This window comes from Heptranchias perlo, chromosome 8 (assembly GCF_035084215.1).
Source record: "Heptranchias perlo isolate sHepPer1 chromosome 8, sHepPer1.hap1, whole genome shotgun sequence".
Taxonomy (NCBI): Eukaryota; Metazoa; Chordata; class Chondrichthyes; order Hexanchiformes; family Hexanchidae; genus Heptranchias; species Heptranchias perlo.
The window spans coordinates 19102951-19123997 of NC_090332.1; the positions used below are offsets into that span (position 1 = coordinate 19102951).

The following is a 21047-nucleotide window of genomic DNA, read 5'->3' on the forward strand; positions in this document are numbered from 1 at the left end:
GAGGAACGTGATGGACACCTACAGACGCTGAAAGACGCCCTCGCAAGAACGGGATATGACGCTCGAATCGTCGATCGACAGTTCCGACGGGCCACAGTGAAAAATCGCATCGACCTTCTCAGAAGACAATTGTAAACAATTTTACAACACCAAGTTATAGTCCAGCAATTTTATTTTAAATTCACAAGCTTTCGGAGGCTACCTCCTTCGTCAGGTTTCACATCGTTCACCTGACGAAGGAGGTAGCCTCCGAAAGCTTGTGAATTTAAAATAAAATTGCTGGACTATAACTTGGTGTTGTAAAATTGTTTACAATTGTCAACCCCAGTCCATCACCGGCATCTCCACATCATGACTTCTCAGAAGACAAACACGGAACACAACCAACAGAGTACCCTTCGTCATCCAGTACTTCCCCGGAGCGGAGAAACTACGCCATGTTCTTCGCAGCCTTCAACATGTCATCGATGACGACGAACACCTCGCTAAGGCCATCCCCACGCCTCCACTACTCGCCTTCAAACAGCCACCTAACCTCACACAGACTATCGTTCGCAGCAAATTACCCAGCTTCCAGGAGAACAGCGTCCAGGACACCACACAACCCTGCCATAGCAACCTCTGCAAGACATGCCAGATCATCGACACAGATACCACCATCACACAAGAGGACACCACCCACCAGGTACATGGTTCATACTCCTGCGACTCGGCCAACGTTGTCTACCTCATACGTTGCAGGAAAGGATGCCCCGGAGCATGGTACATCGGCGAGACCATGCAGACACTGCGACAACGGATGAACGGACACCACACAATCGCCCGACAGGAGGGTTCCCTCCCAGTCGGGGAACACTTCAGCAGTCAAGGACATTCAGCCTCCGATCTTCGGGTCAGCGTTCTCCAAGGCGGCCTTCGAGACACACGACAACGCAAAATCGTCGAGCAGAAATTGATAGCCAAGATCCGCACCCATGAGGACGGCCTCAACCAGGATCTTGGGTTCATGTCACGCTACATGTAACCCCACCAGCGAAAAAAAGTTATCTGTTTTTAATACAACTGGTCATTCTCTCTCTTTCTCTGCCTTTCGGATGTCTCTCTCTCTCTCTCTCTGTCTGTCCTTCTGTTCTGACCGTTTGTGTGTTCAGTAGTCTTGTATGTAATGTTTCTCTGTCTGAACACCATTCCACTCCTTTGATTGCTTTGATTATATCCCTGCCGAGGTATGATAACGGGCAGTTGGAAAGATTATCTGTAATCACCAGGCATTGTTCTCTGACTATATATGCTGTACCTTTTATGGAATCCCACACTCACCTGATGAAGGAGGAAAGCTCCGAAAGCTTGTGATTTCAAATAAGGCTGTTGGACTATAACCTGTTGTTGTAAGACTCCTTACATCCAATAAAGGAAACAGATAAACCAACCCCTCCAATGGCAGGGGAACCAGGAACCCGACAGTGTAAACAACCAACATTCTTGCACAGTTGGTGGCAATGAGAGCCTCCTGGAACATGAGTTTCACTTCCTGCCTCCAATCCAAACTGCCACCACTGATAAGTATAAATAGTATGTGCTGATCACACATTGATTTACACTGTCAATTTGGGGCCTGTCTGTAGACAGGCAGACCGGCATGATCCTTGCATATGTATAAAGTTATATTTGTGAAAGCACAAACTGCTTGAATCTCACACATGCAAAATTTCCAATGGTGACTGAATTTGGCCCACGGTATAAAGAGAGTAGATTTGACATAATATTGGAAGCAGCACAGTAATATTGAAGGGGTATAATAGGGAATAACGCTGAGTGAGCGAAGAGTCCTGATGAATCATTTTTGTCAGAGATTATTGACAGAAACAAATTACTTGCCAGCTAGCACAGTGAAAGTTAGAACTCCTATAATTAAAAAAAAAACAAAAATTGGGGGCAGAGCTGACTTTCTGTTGGTGGGAGATAACGGCAACCACCAAATGCACAGTTGGGATTGAAAAGGTCTTAAGGGGGCACTGCTGTCACGAGGAAGTATTTGGCAAAGTTTTTTTTATTTCAGTGAGGGAGAACTGTACTTCATTTTCATCACTATGAACACGCAAATGATATGATGTTTCAAGACGATTTATGTGACTGCATCATATGTTTGTGAACAAATAAAAATATATTTGCAAAGCACTTTCTAGATGATGGCATCTTTTATTTAGCCAATTTTCTCCCCATCTCTCCTGAATGTACAGGCTGAGATGCTAGTCACCTTCCAATACCTGCACAATTACATAAGAATTAGGAGCAGGAGTGGGTCATACGGCCCCTCGAACCTGCTCTGCCATTCAGTAAGATCATAGCTGATCTTCTACCTCAACTCCACTTTCCCATCCTATCTCCATATCCCTTGATTCCCTTAGTGTCCAAAAATCTGGCGATCTGAGTTTTGAATATACTCAACAACTGAGCAGCCACAGCCCTCTGGGGTAGAGAATTCCAAAGACTCACACCCTGTGAGAAGAAATTTTTCCTCCTCTCAGTCCTAAATGGCCAATTCCTTATCCTGAGACTATGACCCCCAGTTCTCGACTCTCCAGCCAGGGGCAACAGCCTCTCAGCATCTACCCTGTCAAGCCCTGTAAGAATTTTATATGTTTCAATGAGATCACCTCTCATTGTTCTAAACTCGAGATATAGGCTCGTTCTACTCAATCTCTCCTCACAGGACAACCCTCTCATCCCAGAAATCAATCTAGTGAACCTTCATTGCACCCCCTCTAAGGCAAGTATATCCTTCCCCAGCTAAGGAGACCAAAACTGTACACAGTACTCCAGGTGTGATCTTACCAAAGCCCTATATAATTACAGCAAGACTTCCTTACTCTCATACTCCAACCCCCTTGCAATAAAGGTCAACATACATTTGCTTTCCCAATTGCTTGCTGTGCTGGCATGTTAACTTTGTGAAGAATTGACCATTCTTCAAGTATGACCAAAATAGTGAATGCTGGTGAGCTATTTTTTTGTGTGGAGGGGGAATCACAGCCAGGCCCAATCCCAATTTCACCTGATGCTCATATATGCACACTTTCCAGGAGGGGTCACTGAATAGGGATCAGAAGCTGGGCACTGTAGCCAATTGTTGTGCACCAGCTAGAATGAACTAACTCAGCAGAGACTGGGACAGTGCCTGTTTAGCACAGCAGTAAAAGCAGATAGAAGGCAATCCACATCACCAAAAATCCACAAATAGATCTTTTTACTGTTTGTTCTGGAGGTTAGACCATCACTGGCTCCTAAAGTGCAATTTCAAAATCTCTGTCCTCATCGATAAATCCCTCTATGGCCTCGCCCCCTCCCTACAACCCATGTTCCTGTACTCTCCATGCATCCTATTTTAACCTCATTTGCATCCCTCCTCTTTGCTCTATTATGGCTGCAGAGCCTTCAGCCATTTCAGCTCTGCATATGGAACACTCTTTACCCTGAACCTCTCCTTTAAAAAAAATCAAAACCTACTTCAAACTTGCTTTTGGTCACCCCTCCCCCTATCCTTCTTCCTCCATTTTTCAGTCTCCAGTTATATTCTCTTCCCCAAAACCGCTCAATCCATATTCCACAGTGAATTTTGGAAATCCAATTTAAAAATGTGTTTTCCCCTGAACTAAACAGTCAGCACAGTTTTAGGTGCAGTGTATGTCAACTGGAGTGTAGAGTTCCAGGATGTAACCTAGTATCTATTCCTGCTCTCAACTGTCCCACCATGAGCCAGTGCCATGTGAAAATCAGTTTTTTCCCTGCAGGAAGACCAAATAAGGAGATGAGTTGTCACACTCTGAAAGCCACCGACACTCCCCTTAGCATCCAGCTTCAAAGTGGTATTGGTGATCGGCTGAGAACCAGTCAACAACCCCCCCTGCCCCACCCCACCCAGAGATGGTGCAGAGAGAGCCATGCAAGAGGAAACATACTCTCAATTCTCATTCTTTAGTTTAAAACTGCAACCGATTTGGACTTACCTCTTTTCTAAAAGTAAATATGGCTTTATTTGTTTAAATGTGTTTGTGATCAGTCTCAGTCTTTCTGATCATAAATCTCACCAACATTTTCTGATCTTGACTGCCATGAGGAAGAAAGAAAATGCCTTAAGACAGAGACTTACCCTCAAACAAAACCCCACACACAAAATTCCTGAGCCCTGGCACAGTGTTGAAAGTGGTTAGTGATAGAACTGGAGTGGTTTTGGTTTCTCATTTCCTTGCCCAGTGATTTTGTTTCTAAGTTGGTTTTCTGTAAACAGATATTTCCTCCCTGGAGTCCGGAAGCAGCCATTTGTATTTAACTGTAAGTGTGCACCTCCAAGCTTTAGAAACTTTGTGGAAACATCACACTTCACTGCAGCTTGCATAAACAATATGCTCCACAGTCCCCAACACAGCAGCAGAGAATAAGTCTGTCACAAATAGCACATAGTCTTCAAAAAGAGAAGCTTATCACACCATTTACTCTTCAGTCAGGGTCAATCAGAAATAAAACAGCATAGTGTGATACACTGCCGAATTAAGCTGTTGCTAGTAGTAACGACCCTCACAATTTTAAACTATTAATCACAATCACTCTTCTGCCCAGTGGAATGCTACTGCTCCATTTTATCCCAGGAAAAAGACCCTATCTTGGTCTTACTCCATTTATTGCTGGTCTCAATCATTATAAGCAAGTTAAACAACAAGCTTGGAGTTAATCCAATGTTTAAACATAATGCAAACTGAGATTTAACTTGGGTCTGAAGACCCCTACTCCCACTGGCCTGATTACTGATTGACACACAATTACACTGCAAGATCCTTACACTCACAGACCTAGCCACCGACTGGCACAAGGTTACACTATAAGATTATATACTGTCACAGATCCAGTCACTGTCTGACACACAGTTACACTGTTAAGACCTCGAGTCATGCAGTTCATTATTGTATCAGATGTACAAAAATGAAGGTGGTCAGGAACAGCCTAAAATTGGGAGAAAAATCTATGCGTAATTCACAATGCTTGATGAGAAGTATGTTTTTATTGGAGAAGCGGGGACGAGTAAAATTCATACAACAGTAGCAGCAGTATCCCTATGTTCCTAAATGCACTTCTTGTCACTGCATTTGTGTGAAGTTGTTCTTTATACTGTCTGAGTCAAGAACAAATTTTTGACAAACAGGAAGCACATGGTTTGTCTACAAGCGTTAATACTCTTATCCAGTGAACCCAGATCACAGTCATGCATTATATTACCGGTAGGTCACAAACTGATAAGAGCTAAAGGAAACGTTGCCGTGACAACTCTAAACCAAGCCACAAAATGAAACCCATACCCGCTTAGTAACTTCCTGACAGCTTTGCAAATGAAACCAATCTTAAGTTTTCTTTTCTCCCCCCAATTAAAAGGAAGTAATATTAAAATTCTATCACCAATCTCTGAAAATTAAAACCTAGAAATCATTTTTTTTAAATGGGGAAAATATAAAATAAATTTGGTATTGATTTCGACAATCCTGCTATTTTCAACCTATATGTACAGAGTGATGAGTAGCCATGTGTGCCTATGCACCTAAAGTCTCAGGCAAAAATGCCACATGGGATAGTAATGCCTATTGTGTCTTTTAAGTCTACTTGACCAACAGCCATTGGGGCCAGCTGGGCAGTCCCAGGACAGGGGGTCAGCTATTTAAGACTGAGATGAGGAGGAATATCTTCACTCAGAGAGCTGTGAATCTTTCAAATTCTCTACCCCAGAGGGCTGTGGATGCTGAGTCGTTGAATATATTCAAGGCTGAGATAGACAGATTTCTAGACTCTAGGGGAATCAAGGGATATGGGGATCGGGCAGATAACTGGAGTTGAGGTCAAAGATCTGAATGAATGGCGCAGCAGGCTCGAGGGGCCACGTGGCCTACTCCTGCTCCTATTTCTTATGTTAGGTGAGCTCACTGTATTTATTACTCTAGACAATATGGAAAGAGATGAAATTGTGTGCACAACAGAGAGCATACAAAATTAAAGCCCAGCAGATAATTGCACCATATGTTGTGGCATTGGGTTATACGAAACAGGAAGGCCCCAGGTTTGATCACTAGCCTCTCCTAAGTTAGCGGAGCTCACGTGGACTCTCGATAGAGATGCTTTAATTAACCTCAAAAAGGAAAAATAAATCAGCCAGGATTGCTGCTCTTGTTCACTGGCCCTTATTTGAAGTGTGAGAGAACATTTGGGTAGATGTGTCCAAATCCCTTTAAATGTCACCCAGAGTGCACTTTTCTGGTCCTCCTCATTAGGCTACCTCACTGCACAAGGCCAAAGCTGCACATAAGTTATAATTAATCGTGCTAATGGGCTAGCCACAGATAATTAAATGTAATCAAGAAACAACAACAACAACAACAACTTGTATCTATAAAGTGCCTTTAATGTAGAACAGTATCCCGTGGTGCTTCACAGAGGCTAAATCAAAAAAAGATGCCAAGCAAAAGGGAGATATGAGATGTGGATCAAAATCTTAGTCAAGGAGGGTTTTAAAGGAGGAGATGGAGGTGGAGAAGCGGAGGAGTTCAGGGAGCGAATTCCAGAATGTGGGGCCTAGGCTGCCAATCGTAGGGGGGGGGGGGGGGGGGGGGGGATGCACAAGGCGGCAGAATGAGAGGATTATGAAGAGTTTGAGGGGGTTTTGTCAGGCTGAAGGAGGTTACAGAGATAGAGAGGAGCGAGACCATCACTTCTGGCTACACTACACTTTTGGCTACACTTATTCCTAGCCATTGTGGACTGCACTTCATCAGGACCAGAGTATCTACCCTAGAAGGCCTCTTAGCATCTGAAGAGAAATGGCAAATTAACAGACAGGAGTTCTGGCAAAGGGTCTTCCCAAGAAAGGCTAACCTGTCTTTTCTATTTTAATATGCTGATAAACCTCCTGTTTCTTTCAAGTCCTTCAATTTTAGTATTTCAACATTTTTGCCTCCCTATTCTTAATGTGTTGTCCATTCTTCTTGTGTTGTCCACCTGGTATTCAAAATTGAGTCAATGACAGTACAGAATATAAGCCTTGTCTTATAGTTTGCTCCAAGTGAACTGCTCCCTCATCGGTTCATGTATGACTTAAATGGATTATCAGACTGAAGTGTCTATTAATAGTCATGAGCTCAACTGGATTTCAGTCCAAGTGTGTTTGAACAGTTTATATAACTTGCATTTATATAGCACCTTTAACGTCCCAAGGCACTATATTTCATTCTACTGCCATCAGAGCATATTTACAGGAGCAGTGCGACAATTAAACAACACACACATTATCTCCTTGAGCCATTTTTTTGGATCAGTTCAATATCTGACAAATGTGAAACCTTATCTTCATGGTTAAGAGTGTCCACGGCAAGCTACTGATAAATCTACACTTGTAGAATTTCTATTTGCCTAAAGCAGAGTGCACAACCTCTCCCCATGGGGACACACCCCTCTTAACCAAGTCCAGAGAGCTTAGGCGCATGTTGACAGCCAGGCAGGGTTACTCCTGGAGCTTAACCAGCTAAAACCACACAAGCTTGCCAGTATTGAGCACTGATAAGTTTCCTGCTGCTTGTCCAGCCAGGACCATCCTACCATTAGGGCGTTGGCCTGCAGGGCTATCAAGAGCCAACTGGAAAGAATCTCAGCTCCTAATGAAAGGTCTACCCCTCCATCTTCCATCAGTGAGCCAGACTGGCTGGCCAATCATCAATGGTGCCATGGAGTATTGTGGACCTGCCTTGTTCAGTTATCAGATTATCAAGTCTGCCACAAATTGCACCATACATCCCAGAGACCTTGTTTACTCTCCCCCAAGGAGGATAGTCTCAATTTAATCTTTGGACAAGTGACAAGTGTGGGTATGACAGCGCAATTCACCATACAATGTGAGTGCATTACCGCCATACAGCAGACTGCACCTCATATCCCTTGGAATGCTGGTTCCACCAATTGAAGATGTGCCTCTCTGCAATCTAGTCATGGTAGGTACCGAACTCTGGATATATGAGCGGATGTTCTTGCATCTCACCTCCAAGCAATACATTCCAGCAGTAATTGTCCCAAGTCTCAGCGTTTTCTCATTAACTAAAGAACAGGCATCTGCCTTCAGCATGGTGGAAGAACCTACACAAAGCAGCTTGTGTCTTGTGCAGAATTGGACTTTACATCATTACCAACTGCTTAATCTAGGTCATCACATGAGAGGCTTTAGCACAGAGGCGTGCCCACTGTGAGATGACTTCAATCTAGGATACTGAGTCGCAGGTCAGTGTAGGCCGGACCCGTTGCTCCCTGCAGTTCTTTTTGGCCATAAATCTACCGCACACCTTGGTCCCGGATCTTGCACATGGGCTGCAGCAAGCCCTTCCATTGCATGCCTAGGAATTTTGAACTATGAAGGAGAACTGTTTGGTCACAGCTTACCTGCAACAAGGTTAACCTGCATTAGGACTTTCCTGTCATTAGAAAGAGTGCAAAGTGCTCCTGGAGGACTCTCGAGACTGAAGTTGGCTCCTACTAGGACTCCCAGGTGGTAATATGAATCAACAATTAGAACAGAAACCCCATGTATCTTTCAATCAATACCCTTAAGATCCACTCTTAGGCCATGCAAATCTATACCATACTTGGGGACATAGCCATAGGTTAGCCCACTGCTCAAGATGGTAGGTAGAGTCCACCACATTTCCCTGGGAGTCTGTCGAGAACACAATATCATCTATGAAATAGAGTGCTGCAATACTTTCAGAAATGCCTAGAACAGACGCTCCAAGTCCCTTACAATATCATCCAACATATTGCTGATGAAAACCTCGAATGGGATGGCTAATGATGGACAACTCTACCTCACTTTTTTTTTTGAGAGATAGGTCCAATGAGTCTCCCATCTATTCTTTAAATGGATCTCAGAGCTGCAGTGCACATCCTGGATAAAATGCAAGATTTGGCCTACTACTACCATAGCTTCCATCTTCTTCGTGAGGGTTGTATGAGGCACTAGGTCAAAAGCCTTATGCAAATTGATACATGCAATGTAAGTGGGTTTCACCCAAGCCTTTTTTCAGTCTCAGAGCCACCCAACCTGTCCTACACATTACTTACAAGAGTGGAATCCTGCCTGTTGCCTTCTGATTGCTCCATAGTTCTCCAGAACATCTAATAGATGCACCTCAACAACCTGCAGTACCACGGATATCAGCAAGATTCCGCAGTAGTTTACAGGTTCACTCGGGTCCTTCTCCCTGTGGATGGAAACCATAACTGCACTCTAGAACACGGAGGGTATGCGCTTCTCAAACAGAATCACCAGCCTCACCTATGCATGCATACCACCTTCTCAAAGTCGAACTCATCTGGTGCACTTTTTGCATCTCTTACTACTAGCGCAAACATTCGGAAACACCACTGGGGCAGATGGGAGAATTATTTTAAAATGCAGATTATTGCCTTTTTATAACAAAAAAAATGCAGAATTTTGTTAAGCCAAAAAAGGGCTCAACAAAATACTAAATAATGGAAAAAGGTAAATAAATGCACATTAAAAAGATTTGAGACACATCCTTCATAGTTTAGAAGTCACTTGAAATGGCACACTTTGGATAAAACATCAAAAGATCACAGATGAACAATCTTTAAAAAACCATACAAAGAAAAAAGTCATTTCCCACTGTTTTTTCTGACCATGAAATAACCTAGCCTCTCCCCAACGAGAAGAAAAGTTGCTTCTGATTTGGAAAACTTTCCAATAGCAACAGAAATTAGCCTCTATTTGATATCAGAATTAAGACCATATCCCAACAGGGAGGAATAAGCAGTGGCCTTAAAAGGACAGGCCAGGTTAGTAAATATCAAAAACTCCAGACTACTCGAGCTACTATATTATTAAAAAAATTATTACTATAATTACAATGACTGTGTTATTTACCATTAATCAACTCAATACTATCACTCCGTAGACTTGTAATTCCATCACAACCAGTGATCTTTCAATTTAATGATGTTTTCATGTATCAGCCACTTTCCTGCTGACACATATAGTGGAACACAGGTTCAGAATTCCTCCAGTATCGCCCCCAAGTGTCCATTCTTAATGTATGAGCTCAGATAATGAATGTCAAGGAGCTAGGGAAGAAAATCAGCGAGCATATCTGGAGCAGGAATCTTGGCTCATTTTCCCCCCACCATTACTCATGTGTGCTGAATTGCCCCCATCAGTGTCCAGCTGTGATCAGTTAACTTGTACAGACCAGGAATCAAATCTGGGACCTTACTAATGTATGTGGCTCAGTACCACACTATCCAATACATCAACTAACTGAGCCATCAAGGCAGCAGAGACTCTTTCTGTTTCATTACTTGCATGGTCCGCCTGGCCACATTGAATAACGTACACTTACCTTGCCATGGTCCTTCTCCACCTTCCGGAAACATTTGTTCAAGGACAGATTGTGCCTTACAGAGTTCTTCCAGCCAGTAGGCGCGTTGCTAAAATATGGAAAACGTTCCAAAATCCAGTTGTAGATATCTTTGACTGGCAGGCATTTGCTGGCTGAGTGTTCAATTGCCATAAAAATGAGGCAGCTAAAAGAGTAAGGAGGCTTGGAGTTCAATCCACGCTTGTCATTGTTCAGAGAATCTGAAAGAGGCGAAGGCGAAGCATCTTCTTCTGTGATGTCACGTGTAGGACTAACACTGCGAAGCATCTCACTGCCCAGGCTGAAGTTCTTCAGGAGGTTTTTATTTTCATGAAGCCAGTTCAAGTTTGTAAGCTCCTCGTCATCCAGCATTCCTTTGTCCGCAGAAATGGCCTTAGGCCTTGTGGCACTAGCCATCTCTGGAAGAATGTCTAATGGGCAACTTGAATTCAAGCTGCAAGACTCCCCTATGCCTGGGGTCTCAGCTTTCTTCGTTGGAGACATGCCAATAATTGGACCCATTTAATCTTCACGTCTGTCAGGCAAAAAAAAGTGAAGATAGTCAGAGGACAAACTTGCAATTTCTACCCTTAATCACTTCCATCACATTCTTAAATAGAACTTTATGAAGCTGGTTATTACCAGTGAAACAGTATTTCAGACAACCTTTAGTGATACCAGAAGGTGACTGCACTGTGGAATGGTCAGTCATGGGTTGACGGCCACAATTTCTCATGTCGCAAATTTTCCGATATTGAGCTGTTCAGATTGGGGAGGAATATAAATTAAATTACTGGGAAAATCTTTAACAGGTACAGAATAGGATTGGCAGGATCCTGAGAGAAGATCGTCACAGTAGGTTCCTCGTTAGAGGCTTGGTGCAAACTACCACTATCCAGGAAAAAATTCTGTTTGAAAAAGCCATCTTAGAGATTTTCTGTTTAAAATTTACAAGGGAACAAACATTAGTTTTCTGAAGTACATGGCACAATAGGAAGAACAGTGTGTTTAAGCACCTCCACTGGCTCAGCAAATTTATCCAGTGGGTAGCTGAAGTCATACACACACAGGAAGGTCGCAGGTTTGATTCAGTCTGTTTTGAGTCACCTGATCTCAGCTGGGGTGTCAGTAGGAGTGTTACAATGGGCCTCAGCACTCCTGAGCTAGAGAAGGGAAATGACCCATAGTTACCACACCTAATCTATCCAGTTACCACCATGTGTGTGTGTGTTTGTAGGAGAGAGAGAGAGAGAGAGAGAGGGAAAAAACATCTGAGAGGATAAAATTGGGCTTTTCCCCACAGCTCAATAGCATGGCAGCGCTCACTATCAAGCCCCATAAATGAATAACAGTTTGGTAACATATCAGAGAATGCCTGTGAAACCATATCCCAGGGAGGTTTCAACAGCTTCAAGAAAAGAAGTTGAGGGTTTTTTTTTAAAAGTCTGTTAATTTCTGACTTTGGATGATGTAGGGATTAGAACATGTTCCTTTTACCTCCCTGAATAGTGCAGTGGGTTAGATTCCTGTACATTCAACAAATCATAATTTTTATCTTCTCTACTTTGTTAGAATTTGGGCCTCATACTACTACAACCACATGCAGAATTGCTGTTGCTTGTTATGAACTACTTGTTGCATCACATTAATTATCAAGAACATCTCTGTCAAATTCAGCTCCTGTATTTTGTCAATAAAATAGTTTTTGTCTCAACTCACTTCCCGCAATCCAAACAGTAATCAGTGTCCACACATTGTGGGCATGTTACTGTAAAATGACTCTCAACAGCTCGCTCTGCTGCATGTCAGTGAGACACATTGCATCTTACCACAAAAGAATTGTGATACTCAAAGCCAGATGGAACAGGCTCCTTCGTTGCTTAGTGAATAAATGTGCTTTGTGGTTATTGTAGGCATTGAGGCTACCAGCCAAGAAAGTTCCAGGTTCGATCCCTGCTATGTGCTGACTTAGCTTGTTTCATCTACAGCCTGGCTAACACCAGACCTTGAGAGTGAACGATCAGAGATCGAAACTAAGGACAAGCAAAATTGGGGACAAGGTTACCAGGAAAAAGAGCCAAATGCTGAGAAAAGCCAAGGAAATGGAGATAGTGGATGGATTAAGATTGGTGGAAATAGTAAGATAGGCAAGAAGCCTCTGAAGCTAACCAAGAGATTACATTCGTGAACGGATACCAGGCTTTGTCTACCACATTAGAAGTGACTACAGTAATTAATTGGCTGTGACTCACTGAGGTCTGAAAAGCATTATATAAATGCAACTTCTTTCTTTTCCCCCAGGAGCAACAATGGCTGGGTTGGGGGGTGGGGTCATGTGTGGGGTGCTCCAGAGCATCGTGCTGTAACCACCACTCTTTCTAATTTGCATCATTGACTTCGATTCAGAAAACTGAACACCAAATTTGAGATACCAAACGAGGAGGGTCAATGGAATCAGAGGAGGCTGCTCAGAAATTATAGAACGAGTTGGGTAGAATATGTACATCAGTGGAACAATGACAGGTAAAATTTAATATCGACAAATATGAAGTTCTCCACGTAGGAAGGAAAAATAAGTGACACAGATATTCCAAGAATGATGTGGAAATAGCTATTGATGAAGCCAAAAGGGACCTAGGAGTCTTAGTGGACTCAACGTGCAACATGTCCAACCAATTCATAGTATCATAGTAGGATACAACACAGGAGGCTGCCATTCGGACCATCATACCTCTGCTGGCTATTTGGTAGAGCTATCCGATTAGTCCCACTCCCCTGCTCTTTCCCCATAGCCCTGTAAATTTTTTGCCTTCAAGTATTTATCCAATTCCCTTTTTAAAGTTATTATTGTATCTGCTTCTGCCACCCTTTCAGGCAGTGCATTCCAGATCATAACCACTCACTTTGTAAAAAAAATGCTTCTTCATGTCGCCTCTAGCTCTTTTGCCAATTACCTTAAATCGGTGTCCTCTGGTTACCGACCCTTCTGCCATTGGAAACAGTGTCTGCTTATTGATTTTGAACACTTCTATCAAATCTTCTCTGCTCTAAGGAGAACAATCTTAGCTTCTCCAGTCCCTCCACATAACTGAAGTCCCTCATCCCTGGTACCATTCTCGTAAATCTTTTCTGCACTCTCTTGAAGGCCTTGACATTCTTCCTAAAGTGTGGTGCCCAGAATTGAACACAATACTTCAGCTGAGACCTAACCATGTTTTATAAGGGTTTAGCATAACTTCCCTGCTTTTGTACTCTGTGCCTCTATTAAAAGCAGCCCAGGTTCCCATATACTTTTTTTTAAAAACAGGCTGCTCAACTTGTCCTGCCACCTTCAAAGAATTGTGTACTTACACCCCCAGGTCTCGCTGTTATTGCACTCCCTTTAAAATTGTACCATTTAATTTATATTACCTCTTCTCATTCTTCCTACCAAAATGTACCATTCACAGCATTAAATTTCACCTGCCATGTGTCTGCCCATTTCACTAGTCTGTCTACGTCTTCCTGAAGTCTGTTACTATCCTCTACATTGTTTACTACGTTTCAGAGTTTCATGTCATCTGCAAAATTTGAAATTATACCCTGTATACCCAAGTCCAGGTCATTAATATTTATCAAAAAGAGCAGTGTTCCTAATACTGACCCCAGGGGAACACCATTGTAGACTTCCTTCCATCTGAAAAACAACCATTCACTACTACTCTCTGCTTTCTGTCCCTTGGCCAATTTTGTATCCATGCTACCACTGTCCCTTTAATCCCATGGGCTTTAATTTTGCTAACAAGTCTATTATGTGGTATTTTATCAAATGCCTTTTGAAAGTCTATATACCCATCAACCGCACTACCCTCATCAACCCTCTCCGTTACTTCATCAAAGAACTCAATCAAGTTAGTCAAACACGAGTTTCCTTTAACAAATCCGTGCTGACTCTCATTTATTAGCTCATACTTTTCCAAATGCCAATTAATTTTGTCCCGGATGTGTGTTTTTAAAAGTTTCCCCACCACCGATGTCAGGCTGACTGGCCTGTAATTGCTGGGTTTAACCCGCTCCCCTTTTTTGAATAGGGGTGTAACATTTGCAATCCTCCCGTCCACTAGCACCACCCCCATATTTAAGCAGGATTGGAAGATTGTGGCTAGAACTTTTGCAATTTCTACCCTTTCTTCCCTCAGTAACCTAGGATGCATCCCATCTGGACCGGTGACTTTTCTACTTTGAGTACTGCCAACCTTTTAAGTACCTCCTCTATCTATTTTTAACCTATCTGATATCGCTACTACCTCCTCCTTTACTGCTACATTGGCAGCATCCTCTTCTCTAGTGAAGACCAATGCAAAGTATTCATTTAGTAGCTCAGCCATACGCTCTGCCTCCACAAGATTGCCATTTTTGTCTCTAATCGGTTCCACCCTTCCTTTGACTACCTTTTTACTATTTATAAGTTCATAAAAGACTTTTGGGTTCCCTTTTATGTTAGCCGCTAATCTATTCTCATACTCTCTCTTTGTCCCTCTTATTCCCTTTTTAGGTCTCCTCTGTACCTTCTGTATTTAGCTTGGTCTCTACTGTGCTATGAACTGTACATTTGTCATAAGCCTTCTTTTTCTGTTTCATTCCATATCTTTATTCATCCAGGGAGTTCTAGCATTGGATGCCCTTCCTTTCCCCCTCATGGGAATGTGTCTACTCTGTACCCGAACCATCTCCTCCTTGAAGGCCTCCCATTGTTCAACTATTGTTTTGCCTACCAATTTTTGATTCCAATCCACCAGGGCAAGATCCCTTTTTAACTCACTGAAATTAGTCCTCCTCCAGTTATAAACAATTTTACAACACCAAGTTATAGTCCAACAAATTTATTTTAAATTCCACAAGCTTTCGGAGGCTTCCTCCTTCCTCCGAAAGCTTGTGGAATTTAAAATAAATTTGTTGGACTATAACTTGGTGTTGTAAAATTGTTTACAATTGTCAACCCCAGTCCATCACCGGCATCTCCACATCATGGCTCCTCCAGTTAAGTATTTTTACGCTTGATTGTTCCTGGATTCAGAGCAGCAATCAACAAAGCCAATAGAGTGCTAATTACATGGCCAAAACAGTGGAGTACAAGTCAGATGAAGTTGTGAACAAGCTGGATAGTGCTCTGGTCAGACCACATCTTGAATACTGCATCCAGTTCTGGTGACTGAGACAGAAGGGAGACATTCATTTGATGTTTGATGTTTTAACAGGCTTCTCAACTTGTCCTGCCATGTGCAGTGTACATGGATTTTAGCAAGACTTTTGACAAAGTCCCACATGGCAGACTGGTCAAAAAATTAAAGCCCATGGGATCCAAGGGAAAGTGGCTAGTTGGATCCAAAACTGGCTGAGTGGCAGGAAGCAAACGGCTGATGGGTGTTTTTGCGACTGGAAGGCCGTTTCCAGTGGGGTCCCGCAAGGTTCAGTATTAGGTCCCTTGCTTTTTGTGGTATATAGAATCATAGAAGTTTACAACATGGAAACAGGCCCTTCGGCCCAACATGTCCATGTCACCCAGTTTATACCACTAAGCTAGTCCCAGTTGCCTGCACTTGGCCCATATCCCTCTATACCCATCTTACCCATGTAACTGTCCAAATGCTTTTTAAAAGACAAAATTGTACCCGCCTCTACTACTGCCTCTGGCAGCTCGATATATTAATGATTTGGACTTGAAAGTGGGGGCTTGATCAAGAAGTTTGCAGATGATACAAAAATTGGCTGTGTGGTTGATAGTGAGGAGGAAAGCTGCAGGAAGATATCAATTGACTGGTCAGGTGGGCAGAAAAGTGGCAAATGGAATTCAATGCAGAGAAATGTGAGAATTCATTTGGGGACAGCAAACAAGGCACAATAAATGGGGGGATAATGAGAGGTGTAGAGGAAAAAAGGGACCTTGGAGTGCATGTCCACAAATCCCTGAAGGTAGCAGTACAGGTCGATAAGGTGGTTAAAAGGCATATGGGATACTTCCTTTATTTGCCGAGGCAAAGATTATAAGAGCAGGGAGATTATGTTAGAACTGTAGAAAACATTGGTTAGGCCACAGCTTGAGTATTGAGTACCAGTTCTGGTCACCACATTACAGGAAAGATGTGATTGCACTAGAGAGGATACAGAGGAGATTTATGAGGTTGTTGCCAGGGCTGGAGAATTTTAGCTATGAGAAAAGATTGGATAGGCTGGGGTTGTTTTCTTTGGAACAAAGGAGGCTGAGGGGAGATTTAATTGAGGTATATAAAATTATGAAGGATCGAGATAGAGTGGATCGGGAGGACCTATTTCCCTTAGCAGAGGGGTCAGTGACCAGGGGGCATAGATTTAAAGTAATTGGTAGAAGGATTAGATGGGAGCTGAGGAGAATTTTTCTCACCCAGAGGGTGGTGGGGGTCTGGAACTCACTGCCTGAAAGGGTGGTAGAGGCAGAAACCCTCAACTTATTTAAAAAGTACTTGGATGTGCACTTGAAGTGCCATAAGCTACAGACCAAGTGCTGGAAAGTGGGATTAAGCTGGATAGCTCTTCAGCCGGCACGGACATGATGGGCCGAATGGCCTTCTTCTGTGCTGTAACTTTCTATGATTCAAACACTGAAGAAAGTATAGAGAAGAGCCACAAGCCTGATGCTTAGTGTCAAATGTTTGAGTTATAAAGGAAAAACGGGAGGGATTTTCACTTTTCAGCCTGGAAAGGAAGTGTCTGAGAGGTGAGCTTATAGAGATCTATGTGATAGTTAAGGGAATGGAAAAGGTCAATCTGGAATATTACTTTAAGTTAAATAGTGAGAATCAGACAAGGGGACACAAGTTTAAACTAGTAAAAGGTAAATTTAAGACTCATGTCAAGAGATCTCCTTTACACAAGGGGTAATCGATATATGGAGTAGACTTCTAGGAAGAGTAGTGGAGGTGAAAGCCCTGCAATCTTTTAAGAAATTATGAGATGCTGCAATAGGGGGACCTATGATCTTTCTGGCTGGATGAACTAAGATGGGCTGAACACCTTTCCTCATCAGTAACTATCTTGTGATCTTGGGGGGAGGTGGAGAGACCTCAACCTCTCAAGGCTAGGGAAAAAAATAAGAATCAGCCAAGGCACCTGCTCAGTTGCTGCTGTGCGTCCTATGTTGGAAAGCACATGTGCGTATACATATGCACACACAGGGCATCAGATGAGAACAGCATTGGAGTGGGTTGTGATGTTTCTGCAATCAAATAACCTGTGGAGACTCACTGTCCAGGCTCACACAAAGAATAGCCAGAATCGTATCCCAGATTGAGACAGCCTTTGGGAGATGAAACTGAAGGAAGAGAAAAAGTAACCTTAGCTACTCAAAAGGATCAACAAGTTAGCCCGTGGAGTATTTATAATACAACAGAGGACTGAGATATACAGGAACCTTGGGGCTCAAATTCCAGTTTTTGTCAATTTTAGCAAAAGAAAAGTAGAGTAAAATGTATTACTTCACCGTTTTTACTTGTCTACTTTTTCTCGATGATTATTGAGGGTGGGAGTTTCAGTCCCCTTGTGAGTCCGGCTTTAATCTCATCCATGGAACTGAGTTATTAGACCCATAAACCACTAACCCTGCCCCATTGTTCATCCTGCATGTATAAAAGCACTATTGAATTTTTCCAGATATGGAGAGTTCATTCAGTTGGCAGACTGGATTCAATTTAAATTAACGTGCTTGAGTTTAATCTAATCTGATCACCATTGTGGACAAAATAAGTTTAACTCGACTGCTCTCTAATTAGAGCGCCAGAGACCTTCAACGGTTTAAACTGGGGGAAGGGAAAAGACAAAGATGATCTCACTGAAAAAGGCAGGCAAAAAAATCATCTCCACATAGACAAAAGCCCCCATAATTTATGTTAACTGCACCCTTGGCACTAGTCTCAAAAATACATTCTGAAGCCATACAGCAAATAAAAACAAGTCATGCTTTTCTAAATTCTTTTTTTTTTGTTTTCTGTGGAGCTGCTAACTAGGTCAGTTCAAAATATTCAGTCTTTTGTATGATACACAACTGAACAATACACTTAATCAAGATAACACCAGAGATAAAAGTGTCTTATTTACAACTCTGACTGCTATCCTTTTCCCTTGAGCTTTTCCATTAAAGACATCAGCCATACTGTTGAGTAGATATTTAGTTAAATATCTAATTAGCAACACAATGCTCACCTGCTTCAGCAACTCAACAGCCAGCCATTAGGCTCTGCCCCACCCGTTCCAGCACAAAGAGGGTGCCAACAGACACAATCTTAAGCCTCAACGTCCTACTGTTTTTCCACAAATTCATTACTTCGCTTTGGAGTTATTCTTTTCAGTTCTGTCAGCGTTGATCTCCCCCTCCCCAATTGTTTTCCTTTCTTGAAAGCAATAATCTGTACTGGGGTGTATTCCCATGGTTCCATGGTTTCCAGTGCCCTCTGGTACCTCACTCAGGTGCCATTTGAACTTATGAACAATGACGGACAGGAAAAGACCCACTTGTCCATCCAGCCTGTCCCACACAACTGCGATGCCTTATGCATCACAATACATATATACTCACAACCCCACCAGAAAGGCATGTAATCTCCTGGAAGAGGTGAGAAACCAGATAAAAACCCTGGCCAATTAGAGGGGAAAAAATCTGGAAAATTTCTCTCCGACCCCCTTAGGCCATCAAAACTAGTCCAGGAGATCAGTATAGCCCTGATTAATGTTATATAGTACTGTCCGTTTAAAAAGGTGATCTCCGCCCCAGCCGACAGACAGCCTGTTCCACAGGTCCACTATTCTCTGCGAAAAGAACCATCTCCTAACATCTAAGGTGTGGATGGTATCATGCTATTCAACCATGGGTTTTCGGAGGGGAAGTGCATCAGAACTGAGTCTCACCCTTCATTTCTCCCCTCGAGTCTCCTAATCCCTATACCAATCCATCACTGCTCTGCCTTCGTACTCTCCTGCTGCTCTCCCCCTACCCCTATGACAGCTTTTCCTCAGAGTATTTTGCCTGGTTCCACCCCAGCTTTAAATCCTCATTCTCTACCCCCCCCCACTGATCCTGAGTTTCACTCAGATATCCTCCCTCTTTATCTCCCTCAGCCTCTGCACTGAGCGATTCCTCATCTTCGGTGATTTCAATTTCCACCTCAACACACCATGCCCTCTCTCCTCTGACTTCACTGCCCTTCCTAAACCTCTCCCTCCACATAAATTCTCCTACCCATATATATGGCCGCACCCTCAACCTTGCCATCTCACCTGGTCTCACTTACTCCCATGATCTTGATCACAGACAAGGCCATTTCTGACCACTTCTTTGTATCATACCACCTATACCCACCCCACCCCCTTCAACCCCACTTCCTCCTGTAACTGGCCCTGGAAAAACTCTCCCCTAAGTTATTTACAAATGCACTTTCAAACTCCCAACTGCCTTTGGCCTTCCAGTTGCCATGGTACTTCTGCTCACCACTCCCTCGCAGCACCCTTAATGTCATTTGTCCCCAGTAAAACCTTTACTGTCTCCCATCCTGGTCTTTCCCCCATTAGGGTCCTCATCTTCACTCCCTCAAGTCCAAGTGGCGCAGACTTGAGCGTATTTGGTACATAACTGCTTTAGCCATCCATCACATGATAGATTGGGCCTCACTCTCCTCTGCCAAAACCACCTACTGTTCCAGAATAATCCTGAAGACCAAAGATAACCCGTCACTTCTTTTCCCCACTACCAACCTTCTCCTTAGACACCCCCACCCTGCCACTTCACTTCCAACAAGTCAAGGAGCTCACAAACTTCTTTGTCACCAAGATTGAGACCATCCTTTCAGCTGCTTCTCCCTTTCAAGCCAAACCTCCTCCCAGGCTCCACACGCACCCCCCCCCCCCCCACCTCCTGCTCCCTTGATCCCATTTTCTTCCTGACCTCCATGCCAGCTGACACTCTAAACAGTTCCCTCTCTTCGAGTACGGTCATCCTCCCCTCCAAAACCACAGTCACGACCCTTCTGTTCTTGCAAACTACCACCCACACCTCCAAGGTCCTTGAACATATTGTTGCCTCCCAAATCCATGCCCATCTTTCCTGCAACTCCACGTTTGAGTCTCTCCAAGTAGGTTTCTGCCATTGCCACAGCACTGAAACACCCCTAATCACAGTGACAAATCACATCCTCTTTGATGATGATACATTTTACCCCATCTACCCAGTTTATTTTACTAAAACCGGTTCACTTATCCCAAAGGCAGAATTGTAGACCTCAATGGATCTATGATGTCACAAGATAAGAAAGTAGGACTTCTTTTACATTATAAGTGCACAGTGGAGGGCGATCTTCCTCCACTGTGCACTCACATAGTGTAAAAGCACCTTTTGATATGCTGGAGCCTCTGATAGAACATGCATTATTTAAAGCCCATCCAAAATGGCGATATAACACAAGAATCAAAATGGCAGGGCGGGGGGGCGGAAAGGGAAGTTAATGCTTCTTTACATATGCACACATTTTTAAAGGTCAGTTTTTACAGAGAGTGCTTTGAGAGAGGCTAAGAAAGTTGTTCTTTTATACA

General features: G+C 43.1%; 1 protein-coding gene across 1 annotated transcript in view; it reads right to left on the reverse strand.

Moving 5' to 3' along the window:
* Nucleotides 1-21047, reverse strand: part of foxn2a (forkhead box N2a) — a 52436-nt gene that overhangs the window by 24443 nt on the left and 6946 nt on the right. Inside the window, exon 3 of the mRNA XM_067988762.1 lies at nucleotides 10437-10989. Within this exon, the coding sequence (XP_067844863.1) occupies nucleotides 10437-10976 (540 nt within the window). The 5' untranslated portion in view covers nucleotides 10977-10989. The remainder of the gene's footprint in view (nucleotides 1-10436; nucleotides 10990-21047) is intronic.